Source organism: Salvelinus alpinus, chromosome 9 (genome assembly GCF_045679555.1).
Source record: "Salvelinus alpinus chromosome 9, SLU_Salpinus.1, whole genome shotgun sequence".
NCBI lineage: Eukaryota > Metazoa > Chordata > Actinopteri > Salmoniformes > Salmonidae > Salvelinus > Salvelinus alpinus.
The window spans coordinates 40,896,963-40,919,248 of NC_092094.1; the positions used below are offsets into that span (position 1 = coordinate 40,896,963).

Below are 22,286 nucleotides of genomic sequence, written 5' to 3' on the forward strand. Positions count from 1 at the left end.
TTAAATTACTTATTCATGAAAGGCGGGGTTTAAAAAATTCCCGACAGGCTTAGCTTTACTTTTTATGTTCTGTTGACCAGTCCATCTCCCTTCTCACTATAGTGGTCTATTAGAAAGGGAAAGGGGAAAGTGGGATACCTCGTCAGTTGTACAACTGAATGCCTTCAACTGAAATGTGTTTTCCGCATTTAACCCAACCCCTCTAAATCAGAGAGGTGCGGGGTGCTGCCTTAATCGACATCCACGTCTTCGGCGCTAAATGCCTTGCTCAGGGATTTGATCCAGTAACCTTTCGGTTAGTGGCCCAACGCTCTAACCACTACTATCTATTACACTGTAACAGACACCTCCTCATATAGGTGTATCTAAAGGTTTAATGAACGATCATAGTGTTTTAACATGTAGGCTACCGCATGCTATTAGTGAAGAATTTCTCTGACCTTTTACCCTATCTAACAAAGCTTTAGATCTTCACATGGTCACTCAAGGTCAACAGGGAAACTAGGCTTCAACAGTTATATAGAAATATACAGTATAATGCTTACTTAGCCTTCTATGGAAGGATGGACAGATCCACACTGTAGACATAGTACTTCATGGTTACATTAGATTTATTGCAGTTGAGGTTTACTTAGTGTTTAGAAAATTAGAGCAGATCTCACAGGACCATCGAGGGTGAGAGAGGGGGCTTAATGTCATTCTGAAGCAGCAGAGATAGACGGCTGGGGTCCAGTCCAGTGTGGTGCCAACAGGACAGGTCTCTCTTAGGATCTCTTTTACCCAGACCTGACCTTTACTAGTCCTCTCAGACCCGGTTACATTCAAACAGTCGTACAGACAATGTCACCATGCATCATTAAGTTGGACCACAGACAATCCTAGCACATTTCAACAATTATTGTCATAGTGAAATACTCTTCTATTGAGCTTGCCATAGTGTTGTTTTAACATTCCAGAAAAAAAATCTGGTGTTCTAAGAAGGTGTGTCAAGGTGCGTTTACAGTTAAAATGTGTTATTTTGGTTTTTCATAACTACAACAAGGCAACTAGGGAGCTAAATGTTTAGCCTAAACCAAACTCTTGGCTCCTACAGTAGATATATCTCCTTTTTCCAATCATCCTTACCTCTTCCTCTCTCACCTATTTCCTCCTCCCTCTGTTTTGCCTCCCCTCTCTGCTTGCCCTCCACTTCTTCCTTACGTCCTCTCTCTCAGTTTCAGCTGTGCATCAGACCAGTGAGTGAAGTAATCACTGGTGTGATGAGGCAGACTTATTGTTGTTCCTAGGCCATATCCTCCTATGAACCTCCACAGTGGAGTGGGGGAGGAACAACCCTTAACAAGCACTTCAGCAGGGTGAGGGGATACTTGCAGGTTAGGGGGAATGGTGGGGTATTTGAGTAGGCTAGTAGTGCAGCACAGGTGCAACCCTGCTAAGGAGGCGCAGGAAAAACCAACAGTCGATCTATTCACTTGTTCTTCCTCTTCAAGGTGGGCGGATGTGGTGATGCATGAGGTTGGGGGTGTGTCTTGGGCGTAACACTCTCCCTCTTGGGAGTGTTGTTGAGGATGTCCAGGCTCTTGCGACTGGACGAGATGACATCAGCCACAAACTTGGTGCAGTCCGCACAGACATCCCGCAGGCTGCAGCCATGGGTGTACAGGTGGGGGAACTCCTCCTCCACAGACCGGCGGGAGAGAGTACGCAGAGATCTGTGGAGAGGGAGACAGGTGTTATAACCCTTCAGTGGAGTGCTCTGAGTATATAACATGACCAGGAACACTCTAATCAGGTCGCATTGGCCTGGAGTTTTTCCCGGTCAGGGCACATGGTTTGGAACAACTCTAGGCCCTACCCATCTATAATGGCCTAAAGGGGGACATTAAAGACTGACTGCGGAGCAATCAGATGGGTAATTATTACATAATGGCTACTTCGAGATCTGAGTGAAATGGAGGAGTTACATAACAAATGCTGAGAAATCTAGAGGATGGCAAGTGATTGGATTAAGCATGTGAGTTACTATTGGCTGGGGTGAGCCAAGACTTCCTCTGCTGAGGTAAAGAGATCCAGTTCAGTGGCCATGAAGTAACTCAAATAGACTGAAAGATATACTGTACAGGCAAACAAGACTCACTTGTAGACCTCACTCTTGCGACCATGGCTCTTTGGGCTGCTGTGAAAGCCCACAGTGTAGACTGGGATGTGGGCCATCTTCTTGGAAGGAATCTTCATCTGTGGCAAAGGGTGAGGGAAAATAGATAGTTAAAATGGGCATGGGTGAGGAGGAAGAGGAAGAGGAGGAGGAGTAGGACATTTGAAGAACTGAGAGAGATCATATATCTGCAGGAGAAAGTGAAGAGGAAATGGCAGACTTAATATGATTAGGAAATATGAGATAAGACAGAGCTGCGAGAATGAGGGAGAAACAATGTCACAAAACATCAACCTCAACAGAACCTCACAGCACAATCACAAACTATACTGAACAAAAAAATAAACACAACATGTAAAGTGTTGGTCCCATGTTTCATGAGCTGGATTAAAAGAACCCAGAAATGTTCTCTATCACAAAAAGCTTATTTCTCTGAAATGTTGTGCACAAATTTGTTTACATCCTTGTTAGTGAGCATTTCTCCTTTGCCAAGAAAATCCATCCACCTGACAGGTGTGGTATGTCAAGAAGCTGAATAAACAGCATGATCATTACACAAGTGCACCTTGTGCTGGGGACAATAAAAGGCCACTCTAAAATTTGCAGTTTTGTCACACAACACAATGCCACAGATGTCTTAAGTTTTGAGGGAGTGTCAAATTGGCATGCTGACTGCAGGAATGTCCACCAGAGCTGATGCCAGATAATTTAATGTTAATTTCTCTACCATAAGCTGCCTCCAACGTTGTTTTAGAGAATTTGGCAGTATATCCAACCGGGCTCACAACCGCAGACCACATGTATCCACGCCAGCTCAGTACCTCCACATCCAGCTTCTTCACCTGCGGGATCATCTGAGACCAGCCACCCGGACATCTGATGAAACTGAGGAGTATTTCTGTCTGTAATAAAGCCCTTTTGTGGGGAAAAACTCATTCTGATTGGCTGGGCCTGGCTCCCCAGTGGGTGGACCTATGCCCCTCCAGGCCCACCCATGGCCCCGCCCCTGCCGTCATGTGAAATCCATATATTAGGGCCTAATGAATTTATTTCATTTGACTGACTTCCTTATATGAAATGTAACTCAGTAAAACCGTTGAAATTGTTGCATGTTGCGTTTACATTTTTGTTCAGTATATATTCAGAACCATGAACTTACAAAACAGAAACAGCAAAGACAAACCACAATCTCACACGACAAACTACAACAGCCCAGACCTAAAACCTATTTAGCACAGAAACACAAATGGTCTGATGACTGAGGCACAAATTAAAATAATTGACATGATTAAATGCACAGAATAATATTATGAGCCACCACAGAACATATTTTGCTCGTCTAATGATATATACTGTATATTGAATACAAACCACATTAGCAGAAAGAACTGTGAAAACATTACACATTCCAAAAACATGAATTTGCATTTACACTGTCAAAGAGGAAGGGGATGTAGGATACCTTTGCACTGCAGGATCCACAGACAGACCTGAAGGAGAGAGAAGCACAGGGACAGAGCTAAGAATCCCCCGAATTACACTGCCAACAACACATATGGCGCTATTCAATCAAACCCACAATGGTATGTAAAAAGCAACATTATTCTTGTTCTTCTTGACCAAGTTTAAATTAATTGAATATGGTGTTATTTCAAAAGGCGCATGTACTAATGTTTACTGACCTTTTACAGAGCAGGCAGGTGGATGGCCAGGAAAAGAGGGGGAATTTAATTCTGCAGCAACAGCACACCTGGGAGACACATACATATACTATCGATAAAACCTCGCTCATAAGGCTTTGAGAGAACAATTAGAAAGGATATGACGTAACTGCCTGTACCTTGCCTCTCCTCAGATTGTCATACAGTTCCTTGTTCTGGAGGTACTTCTCCATCTCTGCTTTCACCAGCACACGACGCACATTGATGACCTCATCGACTGTTAAGGCAAGACTCTCCACTGGGTGACTGAATTCCTCCTTCACAGGGATATAGAGAGGGGTTGAGTAGGTAGAGAGGAGATTGCATAGATTAGTCAGGTCAGTTTGAAGTGGAGCACCCAGGGGAAGCAGTGTGGAGAGGTGATCATAGACAATGGGCCACTCACCATCCACTTGGGTTTATAGCCACCCCGAGAGCTGGAGCCAGTCTCTGCCCCTTCTGTGGTCTCATCCACTGAGCTGAGAGAGATACGGGCAGGGGAGAGGGGCACCCAGCCTGGCACAGGAAGAGGGGCTTGGAACAGGGAGATGGAGACAGACAGACAGACAGACGAATAGGAAGAAAGCTTTGAATCACAGTCCATGATGTTCTTCTATTGAGTCAGAGCTCTGAACATCCAAAGCTGTAGGTTAAAAATGAGCCGTCAATGAAATAAATTAGTGGTGACATCTAGTGTTTTTATCTGTCTGTATTTGGTGGAGTATAACGCATGTAGGAACACTTGCAAGGAGATCACAGCAGATCCTTTTTTGACATTCAAGAGGGGAACTAAATTGGGGTCGGAGTAAATAAAAATGAGGCTAGGTATTAGTAGTAAGACTTTGTATGTGATGTAACCTCTAAGACTAAATAAGTGCCAATGTCTTCTTTATGCTAAATGTAAAGGAAGCAGAAGCGAGGACTAACCCTGTGACATGGCTGTAGACTCCTATGGGGTTTAACCACAGCCAAGTCTTACGGTTAGACCAAGGACCATTCAACTAGAAAACAACAGCAGGCTAAATGTAGGCTAATGTAAATCAGCTGCTCATCACTACATTTTGGACAAGTCTGTGATGAGAAAGGGTTGACATTCCCCTAGAACAGTGGTGACAACTCACTGAACCCCCATTTGTTTTTGTTCTCTCCTACTATGGTCAAAACCAGGTCAAAACCAACTCAGTCGGCTTGTGGTTACAGAGTCCACCCTGAGATTGGAAGGTTGGGAGTTTAATTTGATAGATTGGGGGTAAGGGCCTCCATTCTGGCTAAGGTTTGTGTAAGGAGATGGAGAACTTACTTACTAACTAACTATGGTCAACACATCTCCCTCATCTCACCAATCAAGGGACGTAAGAAACCAATCAAACCCATTAGCTGTTTTCCTCCTAGCATTTTATGGATCTAGTTCTTATCTGTACAGCTTTATAAGTTTATTATATCCATCATGAAGCCCTAAAAAAAACTCTATTGCATTTTATTTATTTATTTAACATTTTTTAACAGTTTACACCAATGTTTGTTATTTGCAAATATGTTATTTTTTTGTCAGGCTTGCTTTTCAACATAAATAAATATTTGACATGGCCAAAATACCAAAATATCTGTTTCATAAACTGATTACAGTCAGTAGCTTAATGACTGGAGCTACAGTATCACATGAATACAGTAAATGTCTCCCTCTGTTGACCAAGACCTGAAACTGTCTGCAGTGAGAGGAGGCTCAGTGAGCATACTGACCTCTGTGCGTGGGGGGTGGCCCAGCCCCTGAGAGCGTGTGTGACCGTGGTCTCTCGCCCCTCTGCAACACAGCCCCTCCCAGATGTGCGGATTCGGACAGTGAGGGGAGAATTTCCCCCCTAAGCTCAGCCAGGTCATGTTCAGAGAAGGAGCGGTCCCGTTTCATGGATGTGGGAAAACTCTCAGCCCGGCAGAGCTCTCCTGGAGACTCCTCATCCTGCAGCAACAACAAGACAGGAGGAGGAGGAAATGGAACATGACTTCTTGTGTGAGAGGCTTAATTGGTAGATGTTGTTGTAGTTATCTTCTCTCTTTCCTCTCACCTCCAAAATACTCATCTCCTCCATCTCCTGAAGAGTAGGAGCTTTGAGCAGAACACGAGGATGAGATGGGGGGCGGGACCTAAGCTCTGAGACTGACAGGTCAATGCAGGAAGTAGATTTGAAATCACACGGGAAGTTGGGTGCCAGACAGGGCAAGGAGCCAAACGCTGGGGAATGAAACACAACACACAAACACTGAACTCTCAAACACATTTAGAATACATGCCACGCTAGGTAGATGCTACGTGTATGGGTCGTTCTTGAATCGCGGTGGTATTTGCGTCCCTTGCCTTTGCAACCATGAAAAACACTTAAAGGACAAATAGTCCAATCAAATTGTATTTATACTTACGGGCCCTTCCCAACAATGCAGAGAAAGAAAATAGATAAATAATAGAAAAGTAAAACATGTAATAACAAAAGTAATAAATAACTTGGCTATATACACAGGGTATCATTACCAAGTCGATGTGCAGGGGTATGAGGTAATTGAGATAGATATGTACATATAAAAGGAATAAAGTGACTAGGCAACAGGATAGATAATAAACAGTAGCAGCAACGTATGTGATGAGTAAAACAAATAGTTAGTGCATAAAGGGTTTAATGCAGATAGTCCGGGTAGCTATTTGGTTAACTACAGTGGAGGCTGCTGAGGGGTGGACAGCTCATAATAATGGCTAGAACGGAGCAAATGGAAACCATGTGTTTGATGTTTTTGATACCATTCTACTTATTCTGATCCAGCCATTACCACAAGCCCATCCTCCCAAATTAAGGTGCCACCAGCCTCCTGTGGTTAACTATTTAACTAATTATTTTCAAAGTCTTATGGCTTGGGGTATAAGCTGTTCAGGGTCCTGTTGATTCCAGATTTGGTGCATCGGTACCACTTGCAGTGTGGTAGCAGAGAAAACAGTCTATGACTAGGGTGGCTGGAGTCTTTGATCATTTTTACGGCCTTCCTCTGACACTGCCTGGTATAGAGGTCCTGGATGGCAGGGAGCTTGGCCCAGTACGCACTACCCTCTGTAGTGCCTTGCGGTCAGATGCCAAGCAGTTGCCATACCAAGCGGTGATGCAGTGGATCAAGATGCTCTCAATGGTGCAGCTGTAGAACGTTTTGAGGATCTGAGGGCCCATGCAAAACCTTTTCAGCCTCCTGAGGGGGAAGAGGCTTTATCGTGCCCTCTTCACGACTGTGTTGGTGTGTGTGTACCATGAAAGATCCTTAGTGATATGGGCACGAAGTTCTCGACCAGCTCCACTACAGCCCCGTCAATATGAATGGGGGAGTGCTCGGCCCTCTGTTTCCTGGAGTCCACGATCAGCTCCTTCGTCTCACTGACGTTGAGGGAGAGGTTGCGTGCGTGGCCACGCAGTTGTGGGTGAATAAGGAGCCCTGAGGGGCCCCCCTGTTGAGGGTCAGTGTGGCAGACGTGTTGTTGCCTACCCTTACCACCTGGGAGCAGCCCGTCAGGAAGTCCAGTTGCAGAGTAAGGTGTTCAGTCCCAGGGTCCTTAGCTTACTGATGAGCTTGGAGGGCACTATGGTGTTGAACGCTGGGCTGTAGTCATTGAACAGCATTCTCACATAGGTGTTCCTTTTGTCCAGGTGGGAGAGGGCAGTGTGGAGTACAATAGAGATCGCATCATCTGTGGATCTGTTGGGACAGTATGCAAATTGGAGTGGGTCCAGTGTGTCTGGGATGATGGTGTTGATGTGAGCTGGGAGATTTGGTGTCACTTTTACCTTTTTAAACATGCTGGCTGGAGTTTTACTGTTATCTATTGCCATGGAAGGAGAGTTGTGACATAGGCCGAGTGGGACTCTGTTAAATAGTATTTCATGGCTTTCAAAGCATTTCATGGCTACAGATGTGAGTGCTACGGGGCGATAGTCATTTAAACATGTTACCCTGGTGGTCTTGGGCACAGGGACTATGGTGGTCTGCTTGAAACATGTAGGTATTACAGACTGAGTCAGGGAGAGGGTGAAAATATCAGTGAAGACACTTACCAGTTACACATCATACATGTTTTAGTTTTATATTGAACAAATCATTAAGAGTCTATTGACGCACCCCTTGTTTTTTCCTTCTTTAAAATAAAAGAAGATGTACTTTCCACGCGCTGCGCCTTGGTCCTCTCTCAGTCCCGTTGACGATCGTGACAGAATTCCCCACCACTTATGCGGGATCAAGCAGCGTGAAAAGCGGCAACAGGAGCAGCGCAAGGATATGGACGTAATATGGACTACACTACGTGGGAGGAGATCGACAGGTGGGCGATCGACCCAGGGCGAGTGCCGGAGCCAGCCTGGGATTCTCTGGCGCAGTGTGAGGAGGGATACCGGCGAATGGAGGCAGCACGACGACGCGGTAGGAAGCCTGTGAGTCAGCCCAAAAAAATTATTGGGGGGGGGCTTAGAGGTAGTGGGCCGAGGGCAGGTAGGAGACCTGCGCCCACTTCACAGGCTAACTGTGGAGAGCGGGAGTACGGGCGAACACCGTGTTACGCAGTAGAGCGCACGGTGTCTCCTGTACATGTTCATAGCCCGGTGCGGGTTATTCCACCTCCCCGCACTGGTAGGGCTAGATTGGGCATTGAGCCAGGTGCCATGATGCCGGCTCAACGCGTCTGGTCTCCAGTGCGTCTCCTCGGGCCGGCATACATGGCACCAGCCTTACGCATGGTGTCCCCGGTTCGCCTACATAGCCCGGTGCGGGTTATTCCACCTCCCCGCACTGGTCGGGCAACGGGGAGCATTCAACCAGGTAAGGTTGGGCAGGCTCGGTGTTCAAGGGAACCAGTACGCCTGCACGGTCCGGTATTTCCGGCACCACCTCCCCGCCCCAGTCCAGTTCCACCAGTGCCTACACCACGTAACAGGCTTCCAGTGTGTCTCCAGAGCCCTGTTCCTCCTCCATGCACTCGTCCTATGGTGCGTGTCTCCAGCCCGGTACCACCAATTCCGGCACCACGCACTAAGCCTCCTGTGCGTCTCCAGAGTCCTGTGCATCCTGTTGCTGCTCCCCGCACTAGCCCTGAGATGCGTGTCCCCAGCCCGGTACCACCAGTTCCGGCACCACGCACTAGGCCTAATGTGCGTCCCCAGGGTCCAGTATGCCCTGTTCCTTCTCCCCGCACTAGCCTGAAGGTGCGTGTCCTTAGCCCGGTGCCTCCAGTTCCGGCACCACGCACCAGGCCTACAGTGCGCCTCATCCGGCCAGAGCCATCCGTCTGCCCAGCGCCATCTGAGCCATCCGTCTCCCCAGCGCCATCTGAGCCATCCGTCTCCCCAGCGCCGTCTGAGCCATCCGTCTGCCCCGAGCCATTAGAGCCGCCCGTCTGTCCCGAGCCGTCAGAGCCGTTAGTCAGTCAGGAGCCGCTAGAGCCATTCGTCAGTCAGGATCTGCCAGAGCCGCCAACCAGACAGGATCTGCCAGAGCCGCCAACCAGACAGGATCTGCCAGAGCCGCCAACCAGACAGGATCTGCCAGAGTCGCCAACCAGACAGGATCTGCCAGAGCAGCCAACCAGACAGGATCTGCCAGAGCCGCCAGCCAGCCATGAGCAGCCAGATCCGTCAGCCAGCCATGAGCAGCCAGATCCGTCAGCCAGCCATGAGTAGCCAGATCCGTCAGCCAGCCATGAGCAGCCAGATCTGTCAGCCAGCCATGAGCAGCCAGATCCGTCAGCCAGCCATGAGCAGCCAGATCCGTCAGCCAGCCATGAGCAGCCAGATCCGTCAGCCAGCCATGAGCAGCCAGATCCGTCAGCCAGCCATGAGCAGCCAGATCCGTCAGCCAGCCATGAGCAGCCAGATCCGTCAGCCAGCCATGAGCCGTACAGCCAGGATCCGCCAGAGCCGTCCAGCCAGGATCCGTTCCTCAGTCCGGAGCTGCCCCTTATCCTGGTGCTGCCCCTTATCCTGGTGCTGCCCCTTAGTCCGGTGCTGCCCCTTAGTCCGGTGCTGCCCCTTAGTCCGGTGCTGCCCCTTAGTCCGGTGCTGCCCCTTAGTCCGGTGCTGCCCCTTAGTCCGGTGCTGCCCCTTAGTCCGGTGCTGCCCCTTAATCCAGTGGGGTTAATGTGGAGGGTGGCCATTTGGAGGAGGCTACGTAAGCGGGTAGTGACTATGGTGGGGTGGGGACCACGACCAGTGCCGGAGCTGCCGCCGTGGACGGACGCCCACCCAGACCCTCCCCTAGACTATGTGCTGGTGCGCCCGGAGTTCGCACCTTAAGGGGGGGGTTATGTCACGCCCTGGCCTTAGTATTCTTTGTTTTCTTAATTATTTTAGTTAGGTCAGGGTGTGACATGGGGAATGTATGTGTTTTTTGTAGTGTCTAGGGTGGTTGTAAGGTTTAGGGGGTTTATTAGAGTAGTTGGGTTTGTTTAGTATAGTAGTCTAGCTGTGTCTATGGTTGAGTGTAGGTATCTAGGAAAGTCTATGGTTGCCTGAATTGGGTCTCAATTAGACAGCTGGTTATTGTTGTCTCTGATTGGGAGCCATATTTAAGGCAACCATAGGCTTTAGCTGTTTGTGGGGAATTGTCTATGTCGAAGTGTTTTGTGTCAGCACTGATTTTTGTATAGCTTCACGGTCGTCTGTTCTGTTTGTTGTTTTGTTTTTTCCTTCTTTAAAATAAAAGAAGATGTACTTTCCACGCGCTGCGCCTTGGTCCTCTCTCAGTCCCGTTGACGATCGTGACACCCCTGCATCAATCTAAGTAACATAATTTGAAAAATCTGAAGATATCTTTCTTTTGCCTGGGCTGTGTCTCAATCCATCACATCCACATCTGCGGTGGAAGGTGGCCGAATTACAGCGGTGTTTGTCAGACCATGAGAAATCTCGAAAATCGCTCTCCTCACGAAAACAAAAATAAGGAGTTAAATGTGTCAAAAAAAACTATTTCCTGAGCTTTCTTAAAAACACTTCAATAGCTTATTCCTCATGATTTATTTTTCGACTGTCTTTTTTGCCATTTATGAATGTGTTATTCAATGCGTTTCTATGGGCTATAGTAGTAAAGGCCAAATCCATGGTATGACCATCTTAAAACAACTCCATAGCTTAGTTTTTTTTAAGAAAAAAAATATATATAAAAAGCATTTCGCTACCCCCGCAATAATATCTGCTAAACACGTGTACGTGACCGATAAAATGTGATTATATATTTTTTAAAGGATTGATGACCTTGGTGTTACTACTCCTCCTGGAGTGTAACTACTCCTACTGGAGTGTTACTATTCCTCCTGGAGTGTTACTACTCCTCCTGGAGTGTTACTACTCCTACTGGAGTGTTACTACTCCTACTGGAGTGTTACTACTCCTCCTGGAGTGTTACTACTCCTACTGTTACTATTCCTACTGGAGTGTTACTACTCCTCCTGGAGTTTTACTACTCCTCCTGTTACTATTCCTCCTGGAGTGTTACTACTCCTACGGGAGTGTTACTACTCCTACTGGAGTGTTACTACTCCTCCTGTTACTATTCCTACTGGAGTGTTACTACTCCTCCTGGAGTGTTACTACTCCTACTGGAGTGTTACTACTCCTACTGGAGTGTTACTACTCCTCCTGGAGTGTTACTACTACTCCTGGAGTGTTACTACTCCTACTGGAGTGTTACTACTCCTCCTGGAGTGTAACTACTCCTACTGGAGTGTTACTATTCCTCCTGGAGTGTACCTACTCCTCCCGGAGTGTACCTACTCCTACTGGAGTGTTACTACTCCTACTGGAGTGTTACTACTCCTACTGGAGTGTTACTACTGCTCCTGGAGTGTTACTACTCCTCCTGGAGTGTTACTACTCCTCCCGGAGTGTTACTACTCCTCCTGTTACTACTCCTACTGGAGTGTTACTATTCCTACTGGAGTGGTACTACTCCTACTGGAGTGTTACTACTGCTCCTGGAGTGTTACTACTCCTACTGGAGTGTTACTGCTGCTCCTGGAGTTTTACTACTCCTACTGGAGTGTTACTACTCCTACTGGAGTGTTACTACTCCTCCTGGAGTGTTACTACTCCTCCTGGAGTGTAACTACTCCTACTGGAGTGTTACTATTCCTCCTGGAGTGTTACTACTCCTCCCGGAGTGTAACTAGTCCTCCTGGAGTGTTACTACTCCTCCCGGAGTGTTACTACTCCTCCCGGAGTGTAACTAGTCCTCCTGGAGTGTTACTACTGCTCCTGTTACTATTCCTACTGGAGTGTTACTACTCCTCCTGGAGTGTTACTACTCCTCCTGGAGTGTTACTACTGCTCCTGGAGTGTTACTACTCCTACTGGAGTTTTACTACTCCTCCTGTTACTATTCCTACTGGAGTGTTACTACTCCTCCTGGAGTGTTACTACTCCTACTGGAGTTGTACTACTCCTCCTGTTACTATTCCTACTGGAGTGTTACTACTCCTCCTGGAGTGTTACTACTCCTACTGGAGTGTTACTACTCCTCCTGGAGTGTTACTACTCCTACTGGAGTGTTACTACTCCTCCTGGAGGCACAATGTTATCATAATGGTTAAAGAAAATTAAGTCATTAAGCTACCATATTAGTTGATTTAGAATGGGAATATGTACCCAAATACATTTCAATTAAAACATTTTTTTTATTTTTTATTCCAAAATGCCACCATAATTGAAGAACGACCCATATAGTTCTAAGTGTTAATGCACTGGCAGTGATGCCCATACATCTCTTGGAGCCGGGTGGGTCCACAGGCTTCAGTTTGCGCTCCTGTTTGATTTCAGCGAGGACGCGTTCGTGAAGGGACTGCTGCTCCTGAGGAGGAGGGGGCAGGTTGCGCTCCGACGCCTGGCATGCAACACAACACACAGGTAGACTGAGAACGCAGGAGAAACAAACACAGACACACAGGACCCAGTCTCAGACTGTGTCTCACTGACCAGTCTATGCACAAGGTACCGGCACAGGCACAGTGCAGTCACATCAACAGAAGGGTGACGGGACATTCGCGGCACAGTGTAGCCTTTTTTTGTCACCCACCGCTCATGGTGTAGTGCTAATGACATCATCATTTCTTACATTTGGATCAACAGATGTAGCCTATTGAATATCATTATAGAATATGCATAAAATGCATCCTCCAATTGCAATGTCTGCCTAATCCCACACATAATGTCTCATGTAAATGATCTATTTTCAATAGGCCTACCCTCAAACAGCAAGTTAGGCATACCTAATTTTCAAAATAGGCCATCGTCACTTTCTCGTAAATGAGAATTCTTCACGTTTTACGGTGAAACGTCCAAATCTGCATTGAGTTACTGTTTTGTGAGCACATTAGAGCAGTGTTAACAAACTTTATAGCCTTCCTGTATTCTGATTAAATCATGGAAGTCCAGAGAGGACATATGAATAAAACAATTTAAAATCCCTCATTTTGACATCACAAAATACATTTCTTGTGATCGGGACATAACATTTTTTTTTTTGAGATCACCAGATCAACTATAAATAGGAGTGGACTTATTGATGATAGATTGACAGTATGGCTGGGGAAACAGAGCCCATGGTGGATCAGCACATCCATTTTTATTTTGATTAAGGATTAACCCAGGTAGAAATTGCATTATGTCTGTCAGTTATAGATGGCTTCCAGTTTTGGCTCCAATACAATACCATTTTAAAGATGTAAAAGTACGGTTGCACTACTATTTTAAATAGATTGAATCTGGAATGTTCAGGGCAAGAAAAGCTACCACAACTGTGGTTGCAGACCACAAAGTTTACCAGTCTACCATTATAGATTTATTTTAATCTCTTTAATAGTTTTAACGGTGAGGTTGGCCTGTCAATAGCAGCAAAAACAAAGTTAGAAACAACAATTAACAAGTAGTACAGCAAAAATATAAATAGTAAAACAGGTGAAGTGAATCACATGTTGAGGTTTCTCAATAGTACAGTCTATTTGTCATTTCAGCCATAAATGGTGGGCAAAATGTTGTGGTGCTGAAGGACAGCTCCACCATTCATCCAGCTATAAAAATCAGCTCACTGACCCAACACATACTGTAACATGTGCAGTTTGTTTGGAATTTGTAATTCCTCAGTATGCCATTGTTTGCCTTTCATTGCCAGAGCTTTGATATGAAGGCCCAGGCCTATACACTAGCACATGGCTACCTACAACAGATGTGCTCTAATGAAAGGTCTTAGATCTTTGTAGTCTGTGGTCCACAATGACACTACTGTCAATCTACCATCAATACGTCCACTCCTATTTATAGAGTTTATCTCGTGATCTCAACAAAACAACTTTTGTTATGTCGTGATCTTGAGATAAATAAGTCTTGATCTCGATATAACGAGGGAATCGTTTTTTTATTCATATGTCCTCTCTGGACTTCCATAGTCCTCTCCAAGTTTAGCTGGAATTTAGCCCGAAAGGATTTGAAAAATGTGATTGGTTTACGATAGGCCTATGACATTGCCTACGTCTCGTCTTGCGCTACACATAATATCAGATCTCAACAACGATTGGAGAAGTGTTTAACCTCACCAGTACTACATCCTTATTATATACATTTGGAGGACCACAATGGAAATAAGTCCCAGACTTTATTGTGTGTTATCCTCGATGATTTTATTCATGTGCATGTATGGCTTTTAAGTTTGTGTGCTTGTTTTTTTAAATGGTCGAATTAATAAACTAAACTAAAATTTGCTCATAAGCCAATGTGACTGCAAGAGACAGGTTGGAATTTCCAACTGAAATATGGGACAAATTAACTTTCTTTTTTTTCTTCAAATTATTGGTGTTTGAATTTGTTGATAAAATGCAGGACTGTCCCGCACATGTGGTCACCCTAGTCAACAGAATAAAATGTAATTGAAGGGACACTCACTGGTTTCAGTGGAGGGCGAGACCTGATGAAGTCCAAAATAAGCTCATGGGCATTTCTTTTCACTCGTGTGGGGATGTCACCATCCTCCTACAGAGAGAAAATGAGTGAGGGAGATACATACAGGAGAAATAACTACTGTCATACATTAATCACTAAATTTCCCATGAAAATGGGTTGAATTATAGGTTGTATAATTCTGTGTTAATTCTGTCTAATCCATTGATCAAGAGTCTATCAGTACCAATACCCAGCTCACCGTGACTTTCCGCAGCTGGAACTTGCGGGTGCGGATGTCCTGCATGAGCATCTCAAAGGGTGTGAGGCTGAACTCAGTGGGCAGTGTGTCAAACTCATGCTCCTGCACCTTCTTAAGTTTCATCCCCTGTCTCAGCTCCTTCATCAACTGGACCCAGAGATGAGTCTGAAATACACATATACAGTGCCTTCAGAAAGTATTCATACCCATTTACTTTTTCCACATTTTGTTGTGTTACAGCCCCAATTTAAAATGGATTAAATTGAGATTGTGTCACTGATCTACACACAATACTCCATAATGTCAAAGTGGAATTTTATTTGTAGAAAATGTTCACACAAAAAAACATATAAAAGCTGAAATGTCTACGGTCAATAAGTATTTAACCCCTTTGTTATGGCAAGGCTAAATAAGTGTTGGAGTAAAAATGTGCTTAACAAATTACATAATAACTTGCATGGACTCATTCAGTGTTCAATAATAGTGGTTAACATGATCTCTGTACCCCACAAATACAATTATCTGTAAGGTCACTCAAAGAGTCAACCACAAAGACCAGGGAGGTTTTTTAATGTCTTGCGATTGATAAAAGTACATTTTAAAAAGTACAAAAATAACAGACGTTGAATATCCCATTGAGCATGGTGAAGTTATGAATTAGGCTTTGGATGGTCTATCAATACAGAGTCACTACAAAGATACAGGAGTCCTTCCTAACTCAGTTGCAGTTGAGGAAGGAAAACTGCTCAGGAATTTCACCATGAGGCAAATGGAGACTTTAATACAGTTACAGAGTTAAATGAGTGTGACAGGAGAAAACAAAGGATGGATCAACAACATTGTAGTTACTCCACAATACTAACCTAAATGATAGAGAGAAAAGAAGTGAAAAAAAGAAGCCTGTACAGAATAAAAATATTCCAAAACATGCATTCTGTTTTTCAACATGGCACTTAAGTAATACTGCAAAGAATGTGGCAAAGAAATTAACTTTTTGTCCTGAATACAAATCAAATCAAATGTATTTATATAGCCCTTCTTACATCAGCTGATATCTCAAAGTGCTGTACATAAACCCAGCCTAAAACCCCAAACAGCAAGCAATGCAGGTGTAGAAGCACGGTGGCTAGGAAACAAAGCGTTATGTTTGGGGCAAATCCAACACAACACATCACTGAGTATCACCTCATATTTTCAAGCATGGTGGTGGCTGCTAAGGGTATGCTTGTCATCGGAAAGGACTAAGGAGTTTTTTAGGATAAAAAGAAACGGAACACAGTTAAACACAGGAAAAATCCTAGAGGAAAACCTGTTTCAGTCTTCATCCCAACAAACACTGGGAGACAAATTCCCCTTTCAGCAGGACACTATCCTAAAGCACAAGGCCAAATCTACACTGGAGTTGCTTACCAAGATGACAGTGAATGTTCCTGCGTGGCCTAGTTGCAATTATGAATTAAATCTGCTTGAAAGTCTATGGCAAGACTTGAAAATTGCTGTCTAGCAATGATCAACAACCAACTTGAAGAATTAAAAAAATAATAAATAGGCAAATATTGTACAATCCAGGTGTGCAAAGATCTTAGAGACTTTCCTTAGAAACCCTCACAGCTGTAATCGCTGCCAAAGGTGATTCTAACATGTATTGTCTCAGTGGGGTGAATACTTATCTAATCAAGATATACAGTTTTACCATTTTCTTTTTCATATTTTTTTTTTATAAATGTTATAACATTATTCTTCCACTTTGACATTACATAGTATTTTGTGTAAATCGTTGACCAAAAATGACAATTAAACACATTTTAATTCCACTTTGTAAAACAATCAAATTTGGAAAAAGTCAAGGGGTGTGAATACTTTCTGAAGGCAGTATACACTCACACATAAGCCCTCATGTACCTCGCACACCCCATCAACCCAATGAAAGAACATATCCTCACCTACACACACAGTGACACAGACAACACACACAATCCCTGAATCTCACCCAGTCTGTGTGTTTCAGTGCATCGATCTCAGCTTGATCTTCCTGAGGATCCTCTCCATTGATCTTCTTCAGCATCTACAGAGAAATGATAATACACTGATGATAACACAACTATTCAGTTAACAATGACTTCAGAGCTTTACACATGACGGCTCTGTAATCTCTGATATAGAGACAAATCGGGAACATACCTCCTTGGCATTTCGGATTTTGATCAGGAAGGTTTGCAGTTCAAGAGTCTCAACGAACAAGGCTCTGCACACAGCCTGGTAGTGCTCCGGAGCAAGGGCAGGGATTGCCAATCTGGAGGTGCACAGCGTCATCACCTGGCTGAATGTACACACTGGTCTTATAGCCCCCTTTTCTCCCTCCTCTTCCTCTTCCTCCTCCTCCTGTCCACTGTAGCCCTCATCTGTTGTTCCATTGCCACCGCCGGAGTCAGCCTGCAGGCTATGATCACCTCCCGCCATGCGCTCAATGAGCCGCTCCAGCTGAGGACTCAGCTCCCGCTCCTCACTGTCATCCAGTCCCCAGTCTAGGGCCTGGTAGATGGCCATGCCCAGAGACTGAACCAGCTGAGGAAACAGAAGCAAGTGATAGAGGAAATAAATAGGACTGAACAGCTGGAGACCTTGAGGTGGAGGGAAAAGGGCCAGCTCCAAATACGGAGACCGGCAGAGCAGAAGTGTCCTTATAGTTGATAAAAGAGGGAAAAGACTGACATCCACCTATGACAGTGGGTTGTGTATTACAGGGTGGGGATGAGGGGTTCAGAAACTCACCCGACGCTCTGCGATTGGTGGAAGGGGAGGTCCATCTGTGTCATCTATGAAGACAAGAAAGTAGGCATGCAGCTGCATTACCTCATCAACAAAAACTGTTTTATGCCTGCTCTCCTCCCTGACATGGTCTGGAGATCTCCATTTATTTCACACATTTTTTATACAATATATTCTGTGCTGATCCGAGAAATATTGGCTTTTTAGATCTGAAAAAGGTTATAACTCCATAATATAGCATTGGGTTACTTTGCATTTCATGGGTCTAAATATGAATAGAAAATATGATATACAGAAGAAAATACAGACAAGATGCATCATTTTCCCACCATTGATGTCTTTATGACTCTAGAATGCGCATTTTTCATTTCACAGTCATTACATTCTATATATCTCATGTGCTGCAGACTCAACTCAGCTAGCCAGTAGCGGCTCAGTTTTCTGTGTGTACAGGGGAGCGCAGGGCTCAGATGTCAGTAATGACACCTGAGAGGCCTGAAACTACACGTTCAGCACAGCAGCCCTGCAGAACCGGAGACTAGTGGAGAGGCCTGGGTGAAGGGTCAGTGCTGCTCTTTCTGTCCAGAACAAAGCACTGAAAGCAGGGCTAGACCCAGAGAAACAGAGACTATCTAAATATATCCGTGCCGTGGGCAAAGAGTCTGCCTGACACAAAGTGGTAGTACTGTTCTCTTTCAGGAGGGTGAAGACATTTCTATTCAAGCCCATCAGAAGCAAAGTAATAGATCCTTTCTGAACCATTAGACAGGTTTCATTATGGCCGGTCAGGTTCATGTAACCAATGACACAGACAGTGTCTCTGAGAGAACATGGAGTCCTTCATCTTGTGCATGTCTGGTGATGATAGTTTGGCTGCGTTTAGACAGGCAGCCCAATTCTGATATTTTTTTCACTAATTGGCCAATCAGATAAGCTCTGAAAAAGATCTGACGTGATTGGTCCAAAGACCAATTTGTGGAAAAAAGATGAGAATTGGACTGCCTGTGTAAACACAGCCTTATTTCTCTTTCAGGCAATGTTTTCAAGAATTCATCTATTTTGGTACTGTTTTATGTCTGCTGGCCCTGTGATTTCCCCCACATTCAAAATATGGACCATATCATCTGTTGCCATGGAAATATGGGGGACAAGAAATGTACATAAAAAACAGAGGGAGTTAAAAAATAAATACTAGCATATCAGAGAGAACTATAGGGAAAAGAGAGGGCGGGGGACAGAATATAGAGAGTGAGATTACTAGTGACCTCACCAGGTACAATCCAAATATAGATAGATCAACTTCCTGGTGACCTCATTCATAATTAGTATAAAACACACCCTTAGTAGGCTAACCTTAACCCTTAACCAACAATACCTGTAGCCAACTTCATTACTCACTCATTTGCCAGGGATAAGTAATTGTGATGACCAGACAGGTTGTGATGTGTGATGAAAGTCCAGAACAACATATGTATTCAACTCTACCCATACAGACCAACTGCATCAATAATGCAATACAATCGTGTCATCAGCAAGGACACATGTACCATACATATGCAGCAATATCCTTTGTTGCGGCCATTAAATTGACTGACTATCTTCTGTAAATGGTCCCATAAATGTAAACAAAAACATCCAAGAAACAGCCCTCCTAAGTAAACAACTCCCAAGACAAGATGACCACAGTGACCCTGTAGTGAGCTATCAATAACTGTCTCTGTTATTCATTGTGATTTACATGGTTCTTTATATACTTTTGTCGTTGTTCAATAATAATAAAAACTACAAAGTATTTATATATTTGGGCCTATACAACTCTGTCTCAGCAACTGATCTATAGCCTAAACTATTGGATGAACTATTGTCCAACTTGTTGTGGCATAATTTTACTTGTATTACCTCTTACAAAGTAACCTATTTAAAATGAAATAGAAAATTAGCATAGTGATAAGGTGATTTCATATTTTTCTCTACTTTGTGTTATTTCCATGGTCACCCTTAATGTTGCAACATTTCGTAATCTACTAGCCTACTATCTTTTTCCACTCCCAATTGTATCCTGTATTTTATCATGTCATGGCCCAGTTAGTTATGCCAGCAACTCTGTTTTTAGAGTTTTGCTTTGGGCCCTTTGGACCCTTTGGATGCGATAACCGAAACACTTGTGAATGGTAAACTGATTACAAATCTGCACAATATGTCTAAAGTCCAAACCTTATGTAACAAATCGATACATGGTTGGAATTGCACTGTATGAATAATTGCCAATCCAAGCCATCCCTGTGTGGGGAGGGAGTGCGACTGACGGATTTATTGTAAATTGCTAATTCAAAACAATATACCATGTTGCGATTATAGCCTACAAATAGGAAATCAATAGCCTATCAAATTCATTGAGCAATAGCTGAAAAGCCTATACTAAATTATATTGAAGGCTATAGTTTTAATGAAGGTATTTTGGTGCAGCACATGGCAGTCAGGAAGTCAGATAAATAAATAAGATGAGCTAACAGAGCTCTCTTACCTGGTTCTTGCTTTGGGGAAACCGTCCCATCCCTGAGCAGGAGTATAGAGGACGGGTCCTTCACCCGGTAAACTCCACCAGTCACAGTGGCCGGGCGCAGCACTCTCAACCAGCTGCAGTATTGATAACACATCGCCCAAGCCTGCTCCTCGTTTATGGGCTGCTCGTAGGATTTCAACACTTCTTCAAGAGACAGTTCTCTGGGGTCGCTCAGGTCCCGCGCCTCTGCCCGGTCCGTGGGAGCAGACACCCTTGAATCTCCATCCTTGGCGCTTCTGTTTGTTGATCTGGCCATGGCTGCGGTAGGCGACCGATCCCATTACTCCGCCGGCTCTGAGGCCATTATCTGTTCACGCCGGGTTCCTTCCTTCCCCACAGCACGCCAACTCAACTGCCGCAGCTGCGAGTTACCATAACAGTAAACGAAAGCGATCTTTGATCTGCATGAATTTCAATCAGTGCCGAAAGGAGAGGAGGCGGGAGGAGGAAACCTTACGCCAGTGTCGCAATCAACCTGCAAGGAGAAAAAGGGGAAAACTTGTTGAAAATGTTTGACCACCGACCAGACGTGGTAAACAATGATGAAGAGATACATTAATCTTTAAAGCTTATTGTTATTGAGAGAATAGACCATAACCTTAGGTTTGACAGTCTGGTTCCCCAGATTTTCGGCTCCACTGCAGCGCATCCCAACAGCCGCTGTGCTCCGCCCCTGTCTCACGCATCCTGAGCATCCTGAGCATCATCCAAACAACCCACAAAATATTGAAACCACAATCCTATCAAAGTAGGCTACAGGGCCATCAACAGAAGCAGTGCATCATGCAGAAACTCATTCATGAGATTCAACCTCTATGTAGGCCCAAGGAAATAATAGCCAGCCGACTACAAATAAGAGCTTGTAAAGGGTTTATAAGTAGTTATAGACTGTTCATCATTAGTTAATATAGGATAGTGTAGTTTATAAATCAGTAATAACCTTGTAATAAGCATTGCTTGAAAATGTCATTCATTGACTACAGCTCAGCGTTCAACACTATTGTCCGCTCCAAGCTCATCACCAAGCTTAGGACCCTGGGACAGAACACCTCCCTCTGCAACTGGATACTGGACTTCCTGAGGAGCCGACTCCAGGTGGTAGGGTAGGCAACATCACCTTTGCCACACTGACCCTCAACAAGGGGGCCCGAAAGAGGTGTGTGCTTAGTCCCCTCCTATTCACCCACGACTGCGTGGCCACATACAACTTCAACACCATCATCAAGTTTGCTGACGACACGATGGTGGTAGGCTTGATCACATCGGACGATGAGACAGGTAGGAGGTGTGGTGGCGGGACAACATCTCCCTCAATGTCAACAAGACCAATGAGCTGATCGTGGACTACAGGAAAGGGGGGACAAGCACGCCCCCATCCATATTAATGGAACTCCACTGGAAGAGGTTGAGAGTTTCAAGTTACTCAATGTCCAAATCACTAAGGATTTAAAATGGTCCACGCACAGGCACACAGTCGTTAAGAAGACACAACAGCGCCTCTTCCCCCTCAGGAGGTTGAAAGGTTTTGGCATGGGCCCTCAAATCCTCAAAAGGTTCTACAGCTGCACCATTGAGACCATCTTGACTGGCCTCCTCACTGCTTGGTATGGCAACAGCACTGCCCTCGATCACATCACTGGGGCCGAGCTCCCTGCCATTCAGGTCCTCTATATCAGACGGTGTGAAAGGAGGGCCCAGAAAATTGTCAAAAACTCTAGCCACCCAAGCCATAGACTGTTGTTGTGCTATGTTCACTTGAACAGTAATGTGGCGCTACTGTTCTTCTTGTGGGCAAACTCTGTCATCAAAGTCTGGAATTCTCTGGATTTATGGTCCTTTCAAGACTACTGGGAACTCTGAAAAAAACCAAGATTGAATCAGTGATCTTCAGGTTGAAGCT

General features: G+C 44.8%; 1 protein-coding gene across 1 annotated transcript; it reads right to left on the reverse strand.

The window, feature by feature from the left end:
• Positions 1–593: 593 nt before the first annotated feature.
• LOC139530106 (protein spire homolog 2-like) lies at positions 594–20,758 on the reverse strand. Its single transcript, XM_071326205.1, has 15 exons — positions 20,348–20,758; positions 17,827–17,870; positions 17,236–17,619; positions 17,045–17,119; positions 15,055–15,219; positions 14,799–14,885; positions 12,624–12,744; positions 5,919–6,085; positions 5,596–5,812; positions 4,262–4,389; positions 3,996–4,133; positions 3,838–3,905; positions 3,618–3,645; positions 2,138–2,235; positions 594–1,712 (listed from the first exon to the last, which is right to left on the reverse strand). The coding sequence occupies exons 1-15, from the start codon at positions 20,640–20,642 to the stop codon at positions 1,469–1,471; spliced, it is 2,259 nt and encodes a 752-aa protein (XP_071182306.1). The 5' UTR covers positions 20,643–20,758; the 3' UTR covers positions 594–1,468.
• Between the last annotated feature and the right edge of the window lie 1,528 nt (positions 20,759–22,286).